This window comes from Cololabis saira, chromosome 13 (assembly GCF_033807715.1).
Source record: "Cololabis saira isolate AMF1-May2022 chromosome 13, fColSai1.1, whole genome shotgun sequence".
NCBI classification, from domain to species: domain Eukaryota; kingdom Metazoa; phylum Chordata; class Actinopteri; order Beloniformes; family Belonidae; genus Cololabis; species Cololabis saira.
This window is the reverse complement of record NC_084599.1, coordinates 31,231,769-31,252,167: the sequence shown is the minus strand read 5'-3', so window position 1 is coordinate 31,252,167 and position 20,399 is coordinate 31,231,769. Positions and strand designations below refer to the sequence as shown.

The following is a 20,399-nucleotide window of genomic DNA, read 5'->3' as shown; positions in this document are numbered from 1 at the left end:
TCAGAAGCACGAACAGATAATTTGACACTACCAGTCAGGCATAGTTAACTGCTATATTGACACACCCTTGGAATTTGAAATGCATCTCTTTAAAATGATTTCTTCTGAATATTACTTCATGTGAAAAGCTGATTTTATTTGTGGTAACTGTCATTGGTTTAGTGTCAAATTTGATTTAGATTTTTAATATTGTGACTGACAAAGTAAATAAAGGCAACCAAACAAACAAAGCTCCATTTGGAAAATAGAATCAGAGAATTAAAGCCATCAGGCTCGTTAAATGTGCTACTGGGACTGCCTTTGTCCATGTCTGTTACAGACAACAACATTTTAAAAAGCTATTTTAAAAGTAGAAAAGTCCAATGGTTGTTTTTTGTCTGAATTTTATCATGTATCCTCTTTCTGTATTCTGTGTTTTATCTTCTTAAGTGAAGCACACATGAACACTGACACTCCATCAACATCTGGCTCTGAATTAAACTTTACTGCTGTTTGAAGAATAAGTTGTTGACTAAAAAAAACAACTCAAAACATTTTTTTACAATGCCCTGTTTAAAATTGTAATTGTGTTTCTGTCTCAGACACATTATATTAATTAATGTACGTTGTCTCGCTGGAGTAATTCCTGTGAGATTTCCACTCAGGAATTAAACCAACTGTAATACCGAGAAAAGGTAATTGAATCACAGACGTGTTTACAGCTGCAAGCCTGATAACTGTGCACATCGTACATAACCTGCTTGCTGCAAAACCATTTGGGATGTGAGGAATGATCCTACTTATTGCTTTACTCTATTAAATAGTTCACCTAACTACTCATCATGTCAGGAAGCAGTGAAGATTTAAAAACACACATCTAGCAGGTCCAGTAACAGAGTCCAAGGCTGCTTTCATTTCTGCTCCGTACTGCACTAGTTCATGTGTTTCCCTCTTGAGTGAAATAATTAAATATCAGACATGATATGGTCAATATAATCCTAGCCATTTATTGCTCTGCATGACCTGACAGAGACTTTGAGATTGTGAGTCACGGTAATGGGATGTTTAGTTTGAGTTTTGCTCAGTTTTCTTGGTTTGTGAGCGTTTCAGTTGTTTTTGGCTTTGCTTCACTTCTCGTTTTATTTTTCTTCTTGTTTTATTTTTATTTTATTTATTGTCTTATTTATGTATGTGGATTCTTGTTTGAACCTCCTTGTTCTCGTCAGTCCTGATGTTAACGCCTGTATCTAATCGGCCCCCGTGTTTATATGTTGTCCTGTTTTTCTTTCTTTTCCTGCTGGTCTGTTCTCTGCTCCTGAGTTGAGTCCGTCTTGATCGCTGTGTTGCTCCCTCTGATCCTCTGCGTCTTATTGGTCTTCTCTGTTTTTGGATTGTTTTTATTTGATCATACTTTATATTTGGAGCCCTTTGCTCTTGCCGTGAAAGTAAAATGACTGCGTTCATTACTCGTGCCTCTTGCTCTTGTGCATTTGGTCCAACACTTCATCAAACCCGACAACATTTGCATGTCTGTGTACCTCTAAACTCTACACAACTGATCTTTCCCACACCACAGCTGATTATTTATGAAGTGCATGGTTGCATGAAAACATTTAGTTGCTTTTTTTAATTGATAATTATTCGTTAGTTTTTTTTTTTATTAACAACATACTGAAATTTGAACTTTGTCCTTTCACTTAATAACTTTATTAATTACTGAATAAAACCGTATTTCTTTAGGACTAAATCAGTATATTACAGACTTGTTAGTGACTATTGTGCAGCTGTGTTGTTCTGTGTTCACGTCCTTCTTTATTAACTTAAACACGAGAATGAGTTAAACATGAGTGGGCATATTTTTGATCTGATATCAGGTTCTCTTATCAGCATGTCTGCAAACCTATCCATCTAATTCTCTGTCACCTCCTCCTCCTAAGTCAGTGTTGTGTTTTATTGATGAAGGCAGTAGGGACTTTAGGGTACGCTGGTTATTTCAGCTCTAGTTGCGATGCAGTCACACACGCACACACACACAGACACACACACACACACACACACACACACACACACACACTCACACACATCGCTGGCCTACTTTCACAGGTCTTTTCCCTCTGGATGAGTTTGAATCTTTGTGGTCACATCAGTGTTCACTCACACACACGCACACACACACATAAAACATACTCTATGACACATAGACTGACAAGCACACACGCAGATGTTTGCAGCTGCCTAACCATACAGCGAGGCATGTCCAACAAGGTCATACATTTTATCGTGTACACAAGATGTCCTCGGAGGTTTCAGCTTATTCAGTCTTATTTTGTTGAATAATTTTATCTGTATATGACTGTTACATATTTCAGCCTCTAAATAATTGTTTAATGCAATAAATCATCTTGTAAACTGTTTCATGTTATCTCTAATCTCAATGATTATGAAATTGTCACTGGTGTAGCGACGTTAATGACCACCCTGTGTGCTCCTGCTCTGTTTTTACTGAACTCGGGGTTTGCTTCTGTCCATTTTCAGGGCGTTGTTCGACTACGATGGAAGCACGACAGATGTGAACACACCCAATACGGCCCTGCCCTTCCGATTCGGAGACATCCTCCATGTAAGCAGCGCTGGCGAGGAGGAGTGGTGGCCCGCCCGTCACCTCAGCCCCCCGCCCCCGAACTGCCCTGAAGTCGGGGTCATCCCCAGCCGCAGGAGGTCAGAGCTCAAAGTGGGGGGTTTGATTTTAGCGACTCTTACAAGACGGGGGAGCATGGGATTCAATGATGGGAGGATTCCTCCCGATGTTCGGAAGTGAACTTGTTTCTCATCTGTTTCGCTGCTTTTCTTCCAAGAAGTACAGCGAAACAGGTACTTAATGTGGTACAAAGTATGTACTAGGTCTGTTCGATTAATCGATTTTAAATCGTAATCGCGATTATGTAATTAGAACGATGTTAAAACGTGAAAATCGTAAAATCGATTTTTCATTTTTTTTTTTTTACCATGGCCGGGTTTCCCAGATCAGTTAAGTAGTTCTTAACAGCGAAAGACTTCTTTCAAACCTTCTTAAGGAGCCTGTGAAAGAAAATCGCGTTTCCCAGAGTCGCTCTTAGCTTAAGTATCTCTTTCATTAAGAAGGAAATGAAAGATGCTGCTGACCCAGTCTTTACAACCATCTTAGTGAACAAAGACTCACAGATCCAGCCGCGTCAGGCAAAACAATATTACACCAAGCAATGAGATATTAAAACAATGCACCCCGCACAAGTTTTGATCTATTTTATACTTTAGATTTATATTGTTTAGCATTTATTGGTGACAGCAAAGGGGGGAAAAAAAAGAAAAATAAGGAATAACAAGTGTGTTCCTGTATATGCTTTATGCATTACGCACAAATAAAACGATCATCATGAATATCATTTATTTGATGATTTGGCTGCTATACATCATGTTCTCGCTGCAAATCAACCGCGTCACCGTGCGCGAAGCAGAACTGTTTTTATGAACGCATTCGTGCGTCAGCACTTCAGTCCCCTGGACGTGCTGTCGGACCGCGCTGTCCAGGCAGCCGGGACACCGGTCCTCCTGCGCCGCGCCCGAGCGCATCTATGTGATGACAGGGAAGCAGCAGCTGATCAACGGGATCCTTTGATGAATCGTTCATTACAGTCTCAAATATAATCAATGGTGTCGGTTTATATTAAAGAATCTTTTTGCCCAGAAGAAAAAAGAGCGAAGACAACGACCCATAACTATTTTCTTCTCTTGAAAAAACCCACCTGCGGGATGCAGCAGCATCAGAAGAGCAGGAATACGTGCGTGGCGGGGATGATCTCTGCAATCTGAAGCCCTCTATAATTGTAAAAAGAATTTCACTTATCACGGGTTCTTTTTGGAACATAACCCCTGCGAAAAACCAGGGATTGCTGTAATTCCACGTTGCGATTTGCGAAACTCGCCTTCTCTTGGCTCATGTTTTTGAACGCACACACTCGCCCACCACGTTTCCTCCCGGTTTCTGCGTGTGGGGAAAAAAAGCCTCACTGTAGCCAGAAATAACGGAGTAACGCACCGTTTGGATGAAAAAGGGTCATTGAATTATATTTATCATCTTAATTTTTCATTATAACGCACAGGCAGCAGGGAATTAGTGCATTAGGTAGCAGTGCTGCGTGTGAAAATGCGCTGATAGTGATCGGTGATCGATTTGCCTGGCATCGATTGATTTGGTTTCAGAACCGGACAGCTGCTCCAAAGAGCTTCTGAAAGAGCGAAACTAAAGAACGGTGTTAAGAAGTCATCTGGGAAACACCCATATCTTAGGGTTCTCTCTTAGTTCAAACCTTCTTTGAACCTCTCTTAAATCCTTAAGAGAGGTTGGATCTGGGAAACCCGGCCCTTGTCTGCACACATATTAATGATTGATACCATATCAATGATTGATGGAAATACCTCTCAATACCTGCGACAAGTGCCCCATCGGAGAGGCTCTTTAGTGTAGGAGGGGGCGTTGGAACATGCCACTGGGCACCATTATTATTTAGCATGCAAAGACCCAGTTTAGTTTAATTAGAAAATGTCTTGTTTTATTTAATTGGAAATATAACTTACTGTATGTTTGCAAGTGCTGATTTGCTGATTTTTTTTTTCAGAGATAAAACTTTATATTTTATTATATTTTTTAAAACTTTTTTTCAACTTATTTTACAGAGTTTTGCACTTTATTCATTCATTTTTGGTTTAATAAGAGCAAAGTTTGCACTTAAAGCCCAATGGGGCAAATGTTCAATAAAAAAACAGCATATTTGAAATCATTTCTTTGCCTTTTGTCAATTCACAAAATAATCGTAATCATAATCGAAAATCGGATTTTGAGAGAAAAAAATTGAGATTTTATTTTTGGGCAAAATCGAACAGCCCTAGTATGTACTAAATACTTCATCCTGAGCTGGATGGATGAACAGACTTTGTTTTTTTAGTGCATGAATCCTTTAGGTACAATTGAATATCAGGGTTGTGGTACATCTATTATGTTCAAGTATGCAGATCCATGTTTTACGTCATCATGAAGGAATAACTGCTTTTTTGTCTCTTGTTTTGTTTTGTTCACCAATCAAATGTGTTCGGTCTGGATCACATAAGTAAAAGGCTCAAATGTATTTTAACATATTCCATTCTCATTTAATCTGACTGACAAAGCTGTGTGGTGAAACATTGAATTTCAGCTTCTTATTTCCAGTGTACATTTTAACACAGCAGCTCTTTTCTTTAGAGTTATTCAATAGTTTCAAACAAAATTCTAAAAAAAAAAAAGTTTCTAGTGAATTTGACTTTTTCTTACTCATAAGTCCCAGCATCTCCCCATTACAGCATATTCTGAATTAGTTCTGGGGCCGATAGTGTAGGATAATCGCTTCCTATCACTTCTATCCTTCATCTATCCCCCTGCGGGGGAGATGACAGACAGATGTTAATACCTTTCCGGGGTGTCACAAGTACACTATTTAGAACAAGCTATGTTGCCATCTGTGTCAGGGGGAGATGTGACATGGCGGGAGGGATGTTTGGTGTGAAGAAAGGGAGTGATGAAGGGCAGTGAGCTTGTGAAAAGGAGAAGAAAGGATCTGAGCTGACGAGGAAGTGTTAGTGAGCAAAAGTAGCAGGGGCGGTATTGCCCATCAGAGGTCTGATGGAGGGGTAATAAATAAAATGAGATATTAGGTTAAAGGTTGCGGCATTGGTGCTAATCTGAGTGAAGTGCAATGAACGTCTCAAAGCAGAGGCAATAGAACATATTAAATGCTGAAATTTCACAAGAAGAAAAATTAATTAAGGGTCTTAAAATATATCAAGAGGAGCTTTGGTATCATGGGGCTTGGTAAATTGGAGGATATTACAGTGAATATTGTAGATTATTAGACGCTGGTGCTCTTTGGTAAATTAATTTGAGCCTATAAAAGTGAAGAATTAAAAATTTCCTGAAGTTACTGTTTCTAATTATCAACCACACTGCAGCTGTCATCAGTAACAGTTGTTCAACTGTTGTCCATGAGATGAAAAAAAGGCTAAATGTGCATTATATAAAACTGCATAAACACATCTGGCTCTTCAGCCTGAATTAACAAAATGATGCTTCAGCAGAGAGTCAGGTCCAACAGATTTTTTTTTCCCCTTATTTGAAATTCTGGTGTTGAATGTGACCATTAGCAGGAAATGGTCCTGCGCAGGAAATGACAAATCTAAATTTAAACCCAGGAGATGAAAATGTCTCCACAGCAGGAGCAAGCACATTTTGCACTATGGATGAAGTATTTTGATCTTGACTCTGCATTTCATGACTTTGCGTTCGTTTTAAGGATTTCACAGTTTGGATTAGTAGACACCGCTATGCCATCTGCTTTTTACTGTCAAGTTTCATCATATCTGGTTATTTAATTACAAACTCACAATTCTAGTAAACCACACAATTGCATTTAGAAAAATGTGACATTTTCTTTGGATTATTTAAATATTTAGAAACAAATCTAAAACATGGGAATTAAAATAGCTGTAAGCTTTTAGGATGCCAGATGTTTAAGATGCATCGTAATAGTAACAGTTTCATAGTTTTGATGCCAGCATTTTCTATCTGCATGTCTTTTTATGTTTTTTTTTTCTTCTGTCTTTTGTTTGACTCACAGAGCAGAGAGGAAGGAGAGATCAAGGTTAAAAACAGTACGAGTGACCAGGTCTCAGGACAGATCGGTGAGTATCCACGGTTCCTATTCCAGTGAAAATCAAGATCCTAAAAAGCCCAATATTCATTACACTTTTTCTGTAAGGCACAAGTATCAGTGCTTTTATCAAAGTGCAAAATGTACTTTTTTTTTTTTTTTTAATCTTTTTATTTCACAATAATTTTCACAATTCACATTTTCACATGCATGATTTCTATTATACCCACATTCCTACCCTCCCCATAATTACCCTAGGGAAAAAAAAACAAAAAAAAACCATACATTAAGGGAGAACAAAATGAAATAAATAAAAAAATAAATAAAAAAATATATAATGGCAGCAACAGCGATATCAAACTATATATACATACAAACATACATACATATAAGGCACAAGTTTGAAAATAAAGATACTCATTGGTCCCCTTTGGAAAAATTATCCAGTTTTGAGAATAATGGGAACCAAAATTCTTGAAAAATATGAGCACGGTTGTATTTTTCTAAAGTTAATTTTTCCAATGGTAAAAAAACTGACATGACCATAAGTATAAGTTAGTACTGTAAATATACAGGAGAGGAGGAGATTTCTTTGCTCTTACGCCTAACATAAATAAGTACCATTTCAGTTCAAAAAATGTGGTACTAACCAGAGTTTCAACTGTCCATCACACATACACACATATTATTTCCAGCATCTTTGCAGTCATTTAACTGATTGATAGTTCAATCAACACATAATTCAATCACAGCGTTCCAGTTTCTTTCATTGGTTTCATCACTTCTTCCTCGGGGATGTGCAGGCAGGTCAACTGCCGTATTAACTAAACACAAAGTGCACTTTGTTTCTCAGATATTTGACATCTAAAAAGTTCACAGGCGAGGCGGCACCGTGACATTAATCACAGCCCACACAGCGGGATGATGGGCGCCGACACACGAGTTTAACACAAGCTATTGATATCACTGTGCTGTCAGCTCGCTCTGCCTCTGTTTTCTTCACACCGTGTGAACCAGCACCTTTGCATGATGAAGAAATGATAATTGAATGCTCTCACACATAGCACACACACACACACACACACACACACACACACACACACACACACACACACACACACTGTGTATCCCTTATAGACAGACACTTAAATTTCTATTGCACACTGTGAGTGTGTGTGTGTTTAATTAACACTCTTTTCTTTGTCTCCCTGTAGGATCAGGATGATAAAGGTAGGCACCCTCTCCATCACTGACACCTGCTGGACATTATGTGTACTTTAAGCATCTAATAACATCGTCTTCTGTAATATTTGACATAATAATAATTTAAGTCTGACATTGGAGGGAAAAAGACATATTGTAAAAGACTTGTTTATCTGTTACAGTTACTCATTAGATTACACTGTTAGTCAGCTGAGAGACGTAATTCACCATGCGCTTATCACTGTCCCTGTGTAGAGTTTTACACATGATGGCTATTTTCTAACCACATGTAGTCGCTCCAAAATTCAGCCTGTGTAGGTTGCTATATAATCCGCTCTGTGCTTATGTAAGAATGCGGCCAATTCAGAAAAAGACAGCTCCTCATATTTAATCTCACTGTTGGTTTGAAACCCAAAATGTCTTACAGGAATGTGCAGCACAAGCTGGAGGCAAGCATTTAGAAATCAGACATGTAGGAGGCAGAGAAGCTCTGTAAATGATCTTTGGTTTGTTGGGTAAATGTACAACGCTGAAACATTTTATTTAGGTTTCAGTGTAGAGGTGTGGTAAAATAGAAGTCTTAGAAGGTGTAGCTACAGAACTACATCTTCAGGAGTGGGAGTACTTTTGACGATGCTTTGCAGACATCAGTAATTGCAGTATTTGAACACCACAGTGGATAAGCAGATGAGGAAAATGGATGGATGAAACAATCATGTCCGTCATTGCTCTGTCATTGTCTGCGTTTATGTTTGTCTTTGTGGGTGTGTGTGTGTGTGTGTGTGTGTGTGTGTGTGTGTGTGTGTGTGTGTGTGTGTGTGTGTGTGTGTGTGTGTGTGTGTGTGTGTGTGTGTGTGTGTCTGTGTCTGTGTCTGTGTCTGTGTGTGTTCCTGACTCTGACCTGTCTTGTCCTTCCAGAGCTGGTAACCTCTGGCACAAGCGATAGTGAGAGTAGTTCCTGTAAGTGTGGACCCCTCCCCACCCTTGTCTCCTCCTCCTCTCTGTCGCTGCTTGCTCTACTTCATCTTTTTTTTATTATTATTTGGTTTCAATCTCAGCTGCCTCAAGCAGCTGCTAGTCTGTATGTTTTCCTCTGTGCGTGCTTGCAGGTGTCATGTGTATGTGCTTTGTGGGCTGCGTCTTTGTTGCATGTGAACGTTTGTGTGCAAGATACCACTCTCTGCTTCTCCAGGGCTGTTAAAGAAAGTCAGTTCCAAATGTTTAAAAAAAAGCGTGAGAGTGTGATGCGGCACCAGTAACACAACCACTGTCCCTCTAAATGTGTCCTTGATTTGTGTTTGTATCGGAACAGCTGGCCAGGAGGAGATCTGCCTTACATACCAACCTGTCATGCAGCAGGAAGGTCAGTGCTTAACTCCACACTGGACTCTATTTACTCTAGCTTTATTTAGTTTTGATGTCAGCCGCTCTCAGGAATTATTCTTCAAGCCAATTACCAGCATGTTGCATACAGACTCTAAATCCCCTCGTAGATGTTTGAAGGTCATGGCACATGAAATTCTGTTTTCATCTATTTGGCCTTTTTCAAATTAATCTGTAAAAAGTAGTTAGGAAAAAAGGCTTATTTATTAAAGATTAGTGTTTATTAAACATATAAACAGCTAGTCTCGTATTGTCATAGAAGGTCAAACTTAGGCATTGGTTTCTATTGTGGTTGGTTGGGTTTTGTTTTCTTGTAAGTGTTTTTTATATGCATGCCCTTGATGGTATGCAATACATATACTGTACCATCAAGGGCTTATAAACCTGTTCCCCGGACCTCCTTGAACTGTGTCTGGGTGTGTGTCCGACAAAGTTTTGCATTATAACCCGATTAGACAACTATTACTCCCTTATCATGTCACTGACTATAATGTTGGGGCCGATTGGGACCTGATGTCATGTCAAACCATGTAAGATATTTTATGTAATTCTAAACTGCATTGATATATTTTGGGGGGGTCATATAGTTGAGATCAAGCTCAGTTTAAGGGTGCTAACATTTTGAAATGTTGGTACCACTTACTTCAAAAGATATGTTCTGGTGGGAATAAACCATGCATCTGTTTGCTCATTTCTAGTAAATTACACACGGCCAGTCATTGTACTTGGACCAATGAAAGATCGGATCAACGATGATCTCATCTCTGAGTTCCCGGATAAATTTGGCTCGTGTGTCCCACGTGAGTGTCTTTACTTCAAGATGAATCACAAGACAGACTTGTGAATGATACTGAAACTTCTGAAAAAGCAGTCTTATAACATTAACCTTGAAATGTACCATAAAAGCCATAAGATGATTTTTATGATGCTGACACGTTAAACTGATGGCGTCATGTCGTTTTGGTCAAAATTGTATGAAGTCATTGTAAGCTACCATTGAGCTTATTTTGGTTTTCATACTGAAATAAACTTTTTATGAGCTTTAAACAAAAAAAGAACAAAATAATTGCATTTTTATTATTTAATTATTAAATGTGTATAAATAATCTACAACTAAGTGAGATGTGAATATAGCAGCTGTCTGAGCCTCATCTTTGGTTGTAAGAAAACATTTCCTTTATTCATCTGTATCTGCGTCACACATGTGATCCTCAGACACAACACGGCCACGACGAGACTACGAGGTTGACGGCAGGGATTACCACTTCATGTCCTCCAGAGAGCTAATGGAGCGAGAGATTCAGGAACACAAGTTTATTGAGGCGGGGCAGTACAACAACCATCTGTACGGAACCAGCATTCAGTCTGTCAAAGAGGTCGCCGACAAGGTGAAACACCACATCTATGGAGGAGAAAGTATGGGGGGAACGAGAGGAGAAGTGGTCGGTGACTGATTATCTGACTTCATGTTTCCCCTGCAGGGCAAACACTGCATACTAGACGTATCAGGGAACGCGATAAAACGTCTCCAGATGGCAGGCCTTCATCCTATTGCCATCCTCATTAGACCATGCAATGTTGAAAACATCCTGTAAGTGTTGTCACCACCATTTACCATAAACAACGCACTGTATTTGAACTGAACAGTCTCATCAAAAGATGCATTCAGGGTTTTAAACACGTTTTCAACTTTCATCAAATTGTTAAGGTCTCTGAGAACGTGTCTTGCATGCTGAATAGAAAAATGTGAAGCTCAAAGATCATTCAGAATTTTGAAAACAACACAGTATGCCTCCTATAAGTTTCACACTAAAACAGCTTTTGATTTATAATTAATGTGTACATTATGTCTCTTTCACTGCCTTTCCATGTGCAGAGAGATGAACAAGCGTTTCACTGAGGAGCAGGCGAGGAAGAACTTTGACAGAGCTGTGAAACTGGAGCAGGAGTTTGCAGAGTTCTTCACTGGTCAGTTAAAGCAACTGCAGGCGCGCATGTGCACGGCACACACGTAAAGCTTTCCAACATGCAGCACCTGTGTCCACAGGCAGCTCTTTTAAGGCTGGAAGCACCCATGAGCTCATTTTCAGCCCAATCCTCTTGAGCACATTTTATTTCAAAGGTGCAGAAGCACTGTCTAATTTAAATCATTCACTTCAATAATCCTTCACAACCAACTGTGTCTCCTGGAGTTTCATATGTAGGAGGGCAGCTGGAATCATGCTGACTGCAAGTCAGAGAACGTGATTTTTAGTGCTACATGCTTTGTTCAGTTGAAAAATAGGAAGCGATGGCATCTTGAAATCCAACTCTGTGGTGATAAGCAAACTGCAGTAGGTCCTGAACGGTACTTGTTTGCTTATTCAGTCTCTCCGCAACCTTCATGATGACGTGTGGTGTTAGGGCAAGAGGTCTACAGTCATTACAAGCAGATGGATGGAGGTTTTTGAGTCCCGAAACAAAGCAAGATGTCTCCCACAGCACTGAAACCTTCTCCTGTTCCAGACTGGTCGGAGAGATGCTGTAGGAACTGGTAACTGTAGGAAATTTTAAAAACTGGTAAAATCAAGAGAATCATATGAATAAATAAAAGGTTGTTGTGTTACCTGGCTATTACTGAGGGGTATTTAGAACACATCTCTTAATTAAATTAGTTTCATTTATTTTTTCATTTTAATATTATTAACTATAGTAACATCTATGGTGTTATGGGTCAATTTCGACCCATATACATTTACCTCAAGGAAATGGAAAAAAAAGTATTTTTTCAGCAATAGAACTTTAACAAAATTGTCACAAGTGATATTGTGACCCTGCAGGCCAGTAGTCAAATCAAGGACCACACGTTTTCCTTGGTTCTTCTCAGGGATGCCACTCGCAGCTTTGCCTGTGTAATTCTGTAGGTTCCAGGCATAGCTTGTTTTTGGCATCGAAGGCTGCCCAGATTTTTATGCCGTACTTCCCTGGCTTAGTGGCTATGTATTGCCGGAAGGGGCATTTTCCTAGGAAAGGAAGAAGACGTTCATCCACTGTCACCTCTGCGTTGAACATCAGTAGAGGGAGCTGCACCCATTTCTCCCAGACATCCCTGATGGGGGCAAGCTAGTAGGAACTGGACCTGGTTCAGCCTCTCCAGGTTTCTCTTCACTTGACTGCTAGAGACAGACATGGGGGAGAGGAAGTGGGGGGGTGGATTATCTCCTGATGTAGCTATAGAAAAACAAATAAAGCCGAACTTAGATCCATTACTGAAATGAAATATGTGACTGTTGAGAAGTGACGGGGACGCTGTGAGCCGAGAGAAGGTTGGAGATCTGTTTGGCTGGGAGCAGAGGAAGAGGAACTGAGAAGATGAGCTTCTCTCTGAGCTGAACCTATTAAAGACCATATTGAGTTCATGGGTTCTGTCTGGACTTGCATCTCTCTGATTCCTCTGCTGTTGGAAGCCACTGGTCCTCTTCCTCCCTGACCACACTTCCTGAACATTGTTTTCTTGGAGCTTGCTCTCTCTCAGAAGGTCTTTCAGGTCACTGGTGATCCAGGATTTGTTTTTAGGGAAGCAGAAGCACCTCACCATTCTGGAGGCGATGGTGTTGTCCACCGATAAGATTATATAGCCCGTAACCCACTCAGTCATGACAATGATGTCATCTCCGTAGCCTAAAAACACCCCTCACAGTTCCTTCATCATCCTGTCACCACCTCTTCACAGTTCCTTTGGTCACAGTTTACTTCAGAACAATGGGTTGACAGGTGAAGAAGAGAGAGGCGGGATGATGATTTGCTTTGCCAAGAGCAGGAGAGCAGAGGAGCTCAGTGCATCTCTGACAGTTACATTTAATACAAATTCAAAGTTTTATTTTCTCTGGGTGATAATAACGAGGATTAGGTATCATGGGCAGTGTTTTTATTGAAAGTCCTGAGACCACCCCCCCTTTTTTTTTACTCCCTTGGTTAATACCAAGTTTGATAAAACCCAAAAGCCACATATAAGCGTTTTAATCTTCCAATAAAGGTATTTTTTTTGTTTGTTTGTTTTTGTGTGTGGGTTTCTAAACTTAAAGGTATAGTCCCTGATGTTTGAGAGCTAGCAAGATTTGAAAGTGGCACCTCCTTTAAGCCCCACCCCCTCCTCCCCCTCCCGTCAGCGCTCTGTCCAAAGCCACGCCCCCACAAAATTTGGGGAACGCGCATTTGCAGGAGTCGAGTTTTCCAGGACATTTTGGACAGCTTGTAAGCGAGGACGGTTTTAGGGGGGGGGCAGGGGTGGGCTGTGCCCATCCAAACGTGCATCCTGCCCACTCAATCAAAGTTATGGGGATCCTTCATTTTTTTATAATTTTAGTTTTTTATAAATAGAAAAAAATATCACAGGATATCTGTACCGTTTCTGATTGGGTGGGCTCTGCTCATCATTTTTAGACACAACAATGAACGCATACCACAAAAGTGGACCCGACGTCCCAGCAAAATGAGCACAACAGAGAAGAGAAGTGTTCAGAACAGCACACAGAGCACACACTGAAGGCTAATTTATGGTTCCGCGTTACACCAACGCAGAATGGTGCGGCGCTCTGCTACTGCTACCAGTAGCGGACAACCTCCGCCGCAGAATCGCACTTTGGCTTTCTTTTTTTAGCCTTTTTAGCAGGGCGAGCCGTTACATCTGACGTGACCGCCCGACCACTAGCCGGCGGTTAAGCCGGGAGCGGCGGGGGCCATCCGATGTCGGCCGCGGTTGCCAGTCGGTCTGGAGGAGCGGTGGTGGGGGGGGTTACACTGGGACACTCTGAGCCGAGGAAGACCCGTGGGAAGTGGACACGGGGGGCTGGGGGCAGTTCGAGACGAGAGTGCGCATGGGACAGAGGGGGGCGTGGGCGGGACTTAAAATGAAGGCATCTGATTGGTTCTTTACCCCCTGCCAAGCCTCTGATCCTGGACCAATCAGTTTCATTCGGTGTGCAAACATCAGATTGGTCAGAGTTTTTACAGGACTAAAGCTGTCAGAGAGGTCGGATGTTTTTCTTTCCTTTTTCTGAACACATTATTCAATGGCTACTCTCAGGATGGAAGGACCATTTCACCCAGTATAACAATAAATGTTTTTGAATACGATTACAGACTATACCTTTAATTGTTCAGTGAGTGAGACATGAGACTGATGAATGCAACACTGTTTGGATCAAGTCACAAGCCTGTCCATGTTCTCTGTCAGTACGTACACATGCAGCGATTCAAGCTGGTTGCAGATCTGATCAGATAATGACATGCAGAAGATTGGATCAACTTGTCTGAGTACACATGCTGTTCTGAGAACAGACTGGATCAGATTGAATAAGCCACTGTAACCAGAGCATGGCTGACTCCGTGACGCTAGGTGGCGCTGTACCCGAGGTAACCATGGTAACCATTTCAACAAAGAGCCACTTCCGGTTGACCTCTGCTTAACAACAACAAGGAAGGAAAAAGTGCATTCTCACTGCTTTCCTATTAATAATCTGTCTAAAACAGCCTTTCTCAACCTTTTTTCAGTCATGACACCTTTCAAAAGTGAATAAAATCTCACGACACCCCAGAGTAAAATATAATTAAAAACCGCGCTGCATCGCTCTGACTGTAAATGCGAATCTTACACCGTGTCCACACTGCATGCGACGCGAGCGAGCGTCAGCGTCAAAAACAGTTCCATTGCTTTATGTTTTATTTGCACTGTCTATACTGGTTGCGAGCGACGCGGCGCGCCGTTTTGAGCTGGACTTTTGTCGCACGCCCTGCTTCTATTTTCTTCCTGTCGGTCGCGTTGAAAGCCGGTTGAAAGTTGGAAAAAAAAGGTGAAAGCGCTGTAGGAAACAGTCATTTCAATACAAGAACCTCAATAAAGTGGCAGCTGCTGGAGGGAGATCGCCAGGCTGGAAGGTTCTGATAAAATAATAAGATATAGCCTAACAAGAATCTTATCTTAATCTTATTTGAGCTTAATTTGTGCCGGATCCAACAAGATCTGGTACCTATTTGATCATTTCTCGTGTCCTCTGCTTTTCCCCACATCCCAGTAATGATGTGACATGTTTGCTGCATTTAACACCACGAACACGCCGCTCACTCCAGCTGTTCGCTGTTTCATTGCGTCACCTCACGCCGTTATTTTGTTGTTTTTTTCCCCACTTTGGTCGGACGGTAGACCTGCTTATATTTTCTTCCTGCCGCCTGCGGTGAAAGCTGTAGGAAACAATCATGGATGAGGAACGGCTGATCCAGTTAGTTGAAATGAGAAGTTATCTCTATGATTCCTCCTCATTTCACTACAAAAACCTCAATAAAGTGGCAGCTGCTGGAGGGAGATCACCAGAGAGCTGGCAAAGGGAGCGCACGGGCGGTTGGTGGGGAGAATAAAAGGAGAGTCTCGGGCGGGTGAATAAAGGCAGATTTATGGTTCCGCGTAAAATCGACGGCGTAGCCTACGGCGTATGGTACGCGGCGACGCGCACGTTCGGTGAGTGCGCCGCGTACCCTACGCCATAAGGTCTGCGTTGGTTAACGCAGAACCATAAATCAGCCTTAAGGCTGCAGGCGGCGTGTGAGCAACGGATGACTAAGAGGGAGAATAGTTTCTCCAGGAGTGGAAGCAACGCCGGGCCAGTTATGCCACAGTTTGCAGATGGATTGTTGATCCGTGGGCTAACGTGTTTGCTGGGACTATTTTGCGAGCTTTTGCAAAAGCGTGCATTTCCGAGGCGCCGCACGGCACGGAACGAGACTCTGACAGCGAGGAGTTCGGACTGGCACAGCTGATTTAGCGGAGCTCTTTAATGCAAAAACAGAGGATGAGACTTAATGGGTTTGATTAATGTAAAAACTGAAATAAAGTAGCCTACAATCAAACAAAGTTTTGCTCCCGCTGTATTTTTAAATAGCACCTTGTGTGCGTGTGTGTGTGTGTTCTTGTGTGTGTGCCTTTTCGGTCGGTGCGCCGTGTGTTTCAAATACAGAAATGACACAAGACTGAGGCCTTTCCACACGGCGCCCGTATGGTCGCGAAAATACAGTATTTATATATGAAATGTCAGAATAGGAAATATTTTGACGACACCCCTGAAGCAGTCAAACGACACCCCAGGGTGCTACTGAGCAGCGTCGTCGTCTCCTTTCACTTCCAGGTGAATCCCCTCCCCCGGGGGAAAACCCCACCCGGGGGAAAATCTCGAGCATGCGCAGACTGTAATATCTATGTCCCCGTTCACATGGCATTAACAAGGCGATTGCGACTGGCTTGGGACTGGCTTATCTAGGTGCTGCAAGTAGGTTGACGAATCCGGTCTGATCAGATTACTTGACTGACTTAAGGTGTTCACATGCAGTTTAAAAGTCAGTACGATGTGTGCAAATGATCTCCAACCAGGTTGAATCGCTGCATGTGCACGTACTGTGTGATTTGAAAGTTGCACATGAGAACAGAAACACTGCTCATGTTTTTACTGCCATGTCATGAACAACTTTAACAGTTGTTCTCACGGTACTACAGAACTGTAATAGACTACTACAGTAGACTTATTTTATTTACATATATACATATATTATCGGAAAATATCTGTGGGGTTCTGGCCGATTATTTATACATACATATATATACAGTATATATATAACATACATATGCTTGTGTGTGTCTGTGTGTGAAAAAAGAGTATTCCTCAAGTGTTTGTGCTTCTCTGTCTCCTCTGCAGCAATTGTCCCGGGCTCATCTCTGGAGGAAATCTACTCTCAAGTGAAGCAGATCATTGAGGAGCAGTCTGGTCCTTACATCTGGGTGCCCACCAAGGAGCGACTCTGAATAAAACACATGCACATGCAATATACTCATGCACACACCACTCTCTCAAAACGTCCCACGTCTAATTTTCTATTATCAGCCTGCTTCTTCACTTGTACATTGCGACACACACACAAATACACACCTATATTCACACAAGCACACGAATTTGGCCAATCTGGGACTATCTGGGACTCATGTCTGCCCAGCAGCGTACTGGTGGATCTTCCCACAGCTCAGTTCCTTAATGTTTAAGGAGGTGGTTCAAATCAAGGCAACATGTACCATTATCTGATTTATTTCATTACTGTTCTTCTTCTTATTGTTGTTGTTGTTGTTGTTTTCATATTAACAAAGGGTAATGCATTCATGTATGGGTTTGTAATGATAATATTGTCACCACGAGGCAGACTTTTGCACGCTGTAGCTTTAAGAGCATGTTTTTGGGACAAAACCTTGAACTAATTCCCTTCTGTTCATCTGTCTATCTGTCTCTTCTCACAGCATCACTTCTTTTTACAGTTTCTCTTTCTTGTTTCTTCTCTTTCATACCTCATCCCCACACCTTTCCTCTCTGTTTTCTTCTTTTTTTCTTTTTTTTTTTTACTGTCCACAGCCTTCAGATGAACTGAATATGATTATTGTAACTACAGTGTCCCCCAGCATTTTGGCTTTCAGGCTCCCATGTACCTATAGAGAAGCTTCTATTTTATGACGCCGCATGAAAAATAAAATCTAAATTAATTTAAGATTTTTAAAACTGAGACACTTGTAAAGAGTTATATTAACAGGCAGACATAATCAACTTAAAAAGAAAACTACATTAGATTAAAATGAGGTAAATTAGAGTAGTATAGTACTACAGTATGTTGTTTTTCAAGGGTCAAAAACAAACCACGACTGATGGTGAAGACTGTTCTGAATCTCTGGCACTATATTTTTCACAATTTCTGAGAGTTATATTTAAAAAGAAGTTTTCACTGAACGCAGATTTATCGGACATGTCACATAAGTATGTTCCATTACGTCCATTTGAAACATTTGTAACTGTTATGTATGTTACATTTGTTAATGTCTGTAAGTAAACTACAAAGTACTTGTGCCTGAACACCGTCCCCCCGCTAGACCCACCCTGCAGAGTCGCAGGACATTTGTTTCGTATGAAACCCTGGCTGTCTAAACGAAGATTCACTCACTGTACATCCTCAGTGGAAATGTTCAGTCATGATGTTGCTTGCCTATTTCACTCATGGTAAATGATTTATTATTTAAAAAATAACATATAAGCATGTAAACATGGTTGAAACTTGATTTCTTTTCTTCCTAAGTAATTTCATCCTGTAAGAGAGGAAAATGCAATCAGAGACAAGGATGTGGCCTTCATCTGCCTTGTTATTCATTTATTTTCACAGTTTTTGAGTTAAAAAAAGCAGTTGAAAACTGGTTTAAAAAGTCATTAAAAATGTATTAAATCAATGCACATTCATTTAATTGTTAATTATTATCTATAAATGCGTGCAACTAAAAGAAGGAAATAGAAGTCAAATAAAATCTAAAAGAATAAATCAAATGATTTGATATTAAAGCAAATGCGAGTACAGGATAAAGACATTTCCTCCTGACTAGTAATTCAGTTGCTCCAAAACAAGAGTGTGATTAATTTGATAGATGGATTTATTTTTTTAGGGAGTGTAAAGGTTTCTGCTTTTATCTTTCATCTAATTTCAAACTTGCGCTCAAGAATGTGATAAATACAGGCCTGGATTTTCTCTTAAAGAAACGGGTATGTGCTCTCCAAGTCTTAATCGCACACAGGCTCCTCTGCCTTTCTTTCCTCATCTTCCTCCATCTCACACCTTAATCTGTGTCTTCCTGTATCGTCCACGTCCACAGTGGCATCAGTTGAGCTGTCTGACATTTAAAAGTGTACCACGTCCTTCATCAACGCCATCGTCACAACCATCGTTAGAGCTTTCCGTCTTACTTAGTTGCGCTAATGAGGGCTGGTTTCCTAAACGCATCCTAACCAACAGAGCTGATACCACCTCAGTGTTTCTGGTTTTTGACCTGATCATATGACACGCAGCTTTCTTTCAGTGATATTAAAAGATGTGAGCGAGGAGTTTTTTAGTGAAGGTTTCCCCTGTTATCTCAATTGCTGTATGTCTAATATGTAAAGACATCAAATGTACTCCGCTGATGAAAGCTTCTGTCATGATCAAATAACCTTCTGCATGGCTCTTTTTTCAACAGTTTTTTTCTTTTTTTTTTTTCTTTTCATGCTGTATTTGAAAGTTTGAGCCATCAGCCTCAACACACAGATACGACCTTTGGAACGAGTTCCACGTGTTAACCGCAGCACTCCACATGCGACTGCGAGCTAATGAGGGTTCATGTCTGTAAAATCTCCAGCTCGAGGTTGTATCTTCATGGGGGTTTTCATGATAGCAGAGAAAATTAACATCTGTGGGGACCCCCTGCCTGGTAACAACTAAAAACTGCAATTCTGAGTGTTGAGGTCACAAACCAGACTAACCTGAAACGTTACTGTCGAGCGTAACATCAGAGATGGTTTGGTGAGGCAGCCCCTGTGTGGACCTTGTCAGCCAGCGACTCCCTATCTCCGCCCTTTAACCCCCCGAGGCGACGTCTCCAAGCTGACTGGAGACCAGAGACGTGCAGAAAGGCAGTTCTGTCAACAGATAGCTTTTAAACCCAAATAAAGAGTAGTTTTGAAGATGTTGATGCTTCCTCGCAGAATGTTGAGCTAATGTGAGTTTCCTCCCACCTGTGCTCCCTGATTCCAGTAGACGAGTGGTTTTTGTGAGTTGACAGAACTGGACTCCCTGTATGAATCTGGCTGTGTTTTTAGCCAGGGGATCATGCCACTGTCTGTTAGAGTAAAGCACTGATGCAATGAAGCTATCACAGAGATGGATATATATATATATATAGCATATTATAATATTTATCCCTGTTCTAACTGCCTATTTTGGTACAAAAAAATAAATAAAAATAAAAGTCTTTATTGAGATTTATTGAACTCCCTTGACCAATGATCAGAGATGATTATTCTTGTTTTGCTTTGTGGAATGTGAATGAATGTGAATATTCTCCAATATCTGTAAATATTAATATATTTTATATCCTCCCACAGCCCCAAAAACATGCGCCGAGGCTGATGGGTGACCCTTAACTGACTGGAGGAGTGGTTGTGAGCATGCGTGGTTGGATGTCTCAGTGTGCTCCTGTAATGGACTGGCAACCAGCTCAGCATGTTCCCCACTTCTCCCCGGGTGACAAATGGGACA

At 41.0% G+C, this 20,399-nt stretch overlaps 1 protein-coding gene across 3 annotated transcripts in view; it reads left to right on the top strand.

Moving 5' to 3' along the window:
* The window catches only part of LOC133458595 (disks large homolog 1-like), a 141,427-nt gene extending 121,252 nt beyond the window's left edge, over positions 1-20,175 (top strand). For 2 of the 3 annotated variants that reach the window (XM_061738658.1, XM_061738656.1), the window contains 10 exons: positions 2,515-2,697; positions 6,663-6,726; positions 7,910-7,925; positions 8,817-8,858; positions 9,211-9,261; positions 9,980-10,081; positions 10,497-10,669; positions 10,763-10,872; positions 11,158-11,249; positions 17,003-20,175. In XM_061738658.1, the coding sequence (XP_061594642.1) occupies positions 2,515-2,697; positions 6,663-6,726; positions 7,910-7,925; positions 8,817-8,858; positions 9,211-9,261; positions 9,980-10,081; positions 10,497-10,669; positions 10,763-10,872; positions 11,158-11,249; positions 17,003-17,109 (940 nt within the window). In that variant the 3' untranslated portion in view covers positions 17,110-20,175. The remainder of the gene's footprint in view (positions 1-2,514; positions 2,698-6,662; positions 6,727-7,909; positions 7,926-8,816; positions 8,859-9,210; positions 9,262-9,979; positions 10,082-10,496; positions 10,670-10,762; positions 10,873-11,157; positions 11,250-17,002) is intronic. The other variant, XM_061738657.1, reaches the window with a different exon arrangement.
* Positions 20,176-20,399: the final 224 nt, after the last annotated feature.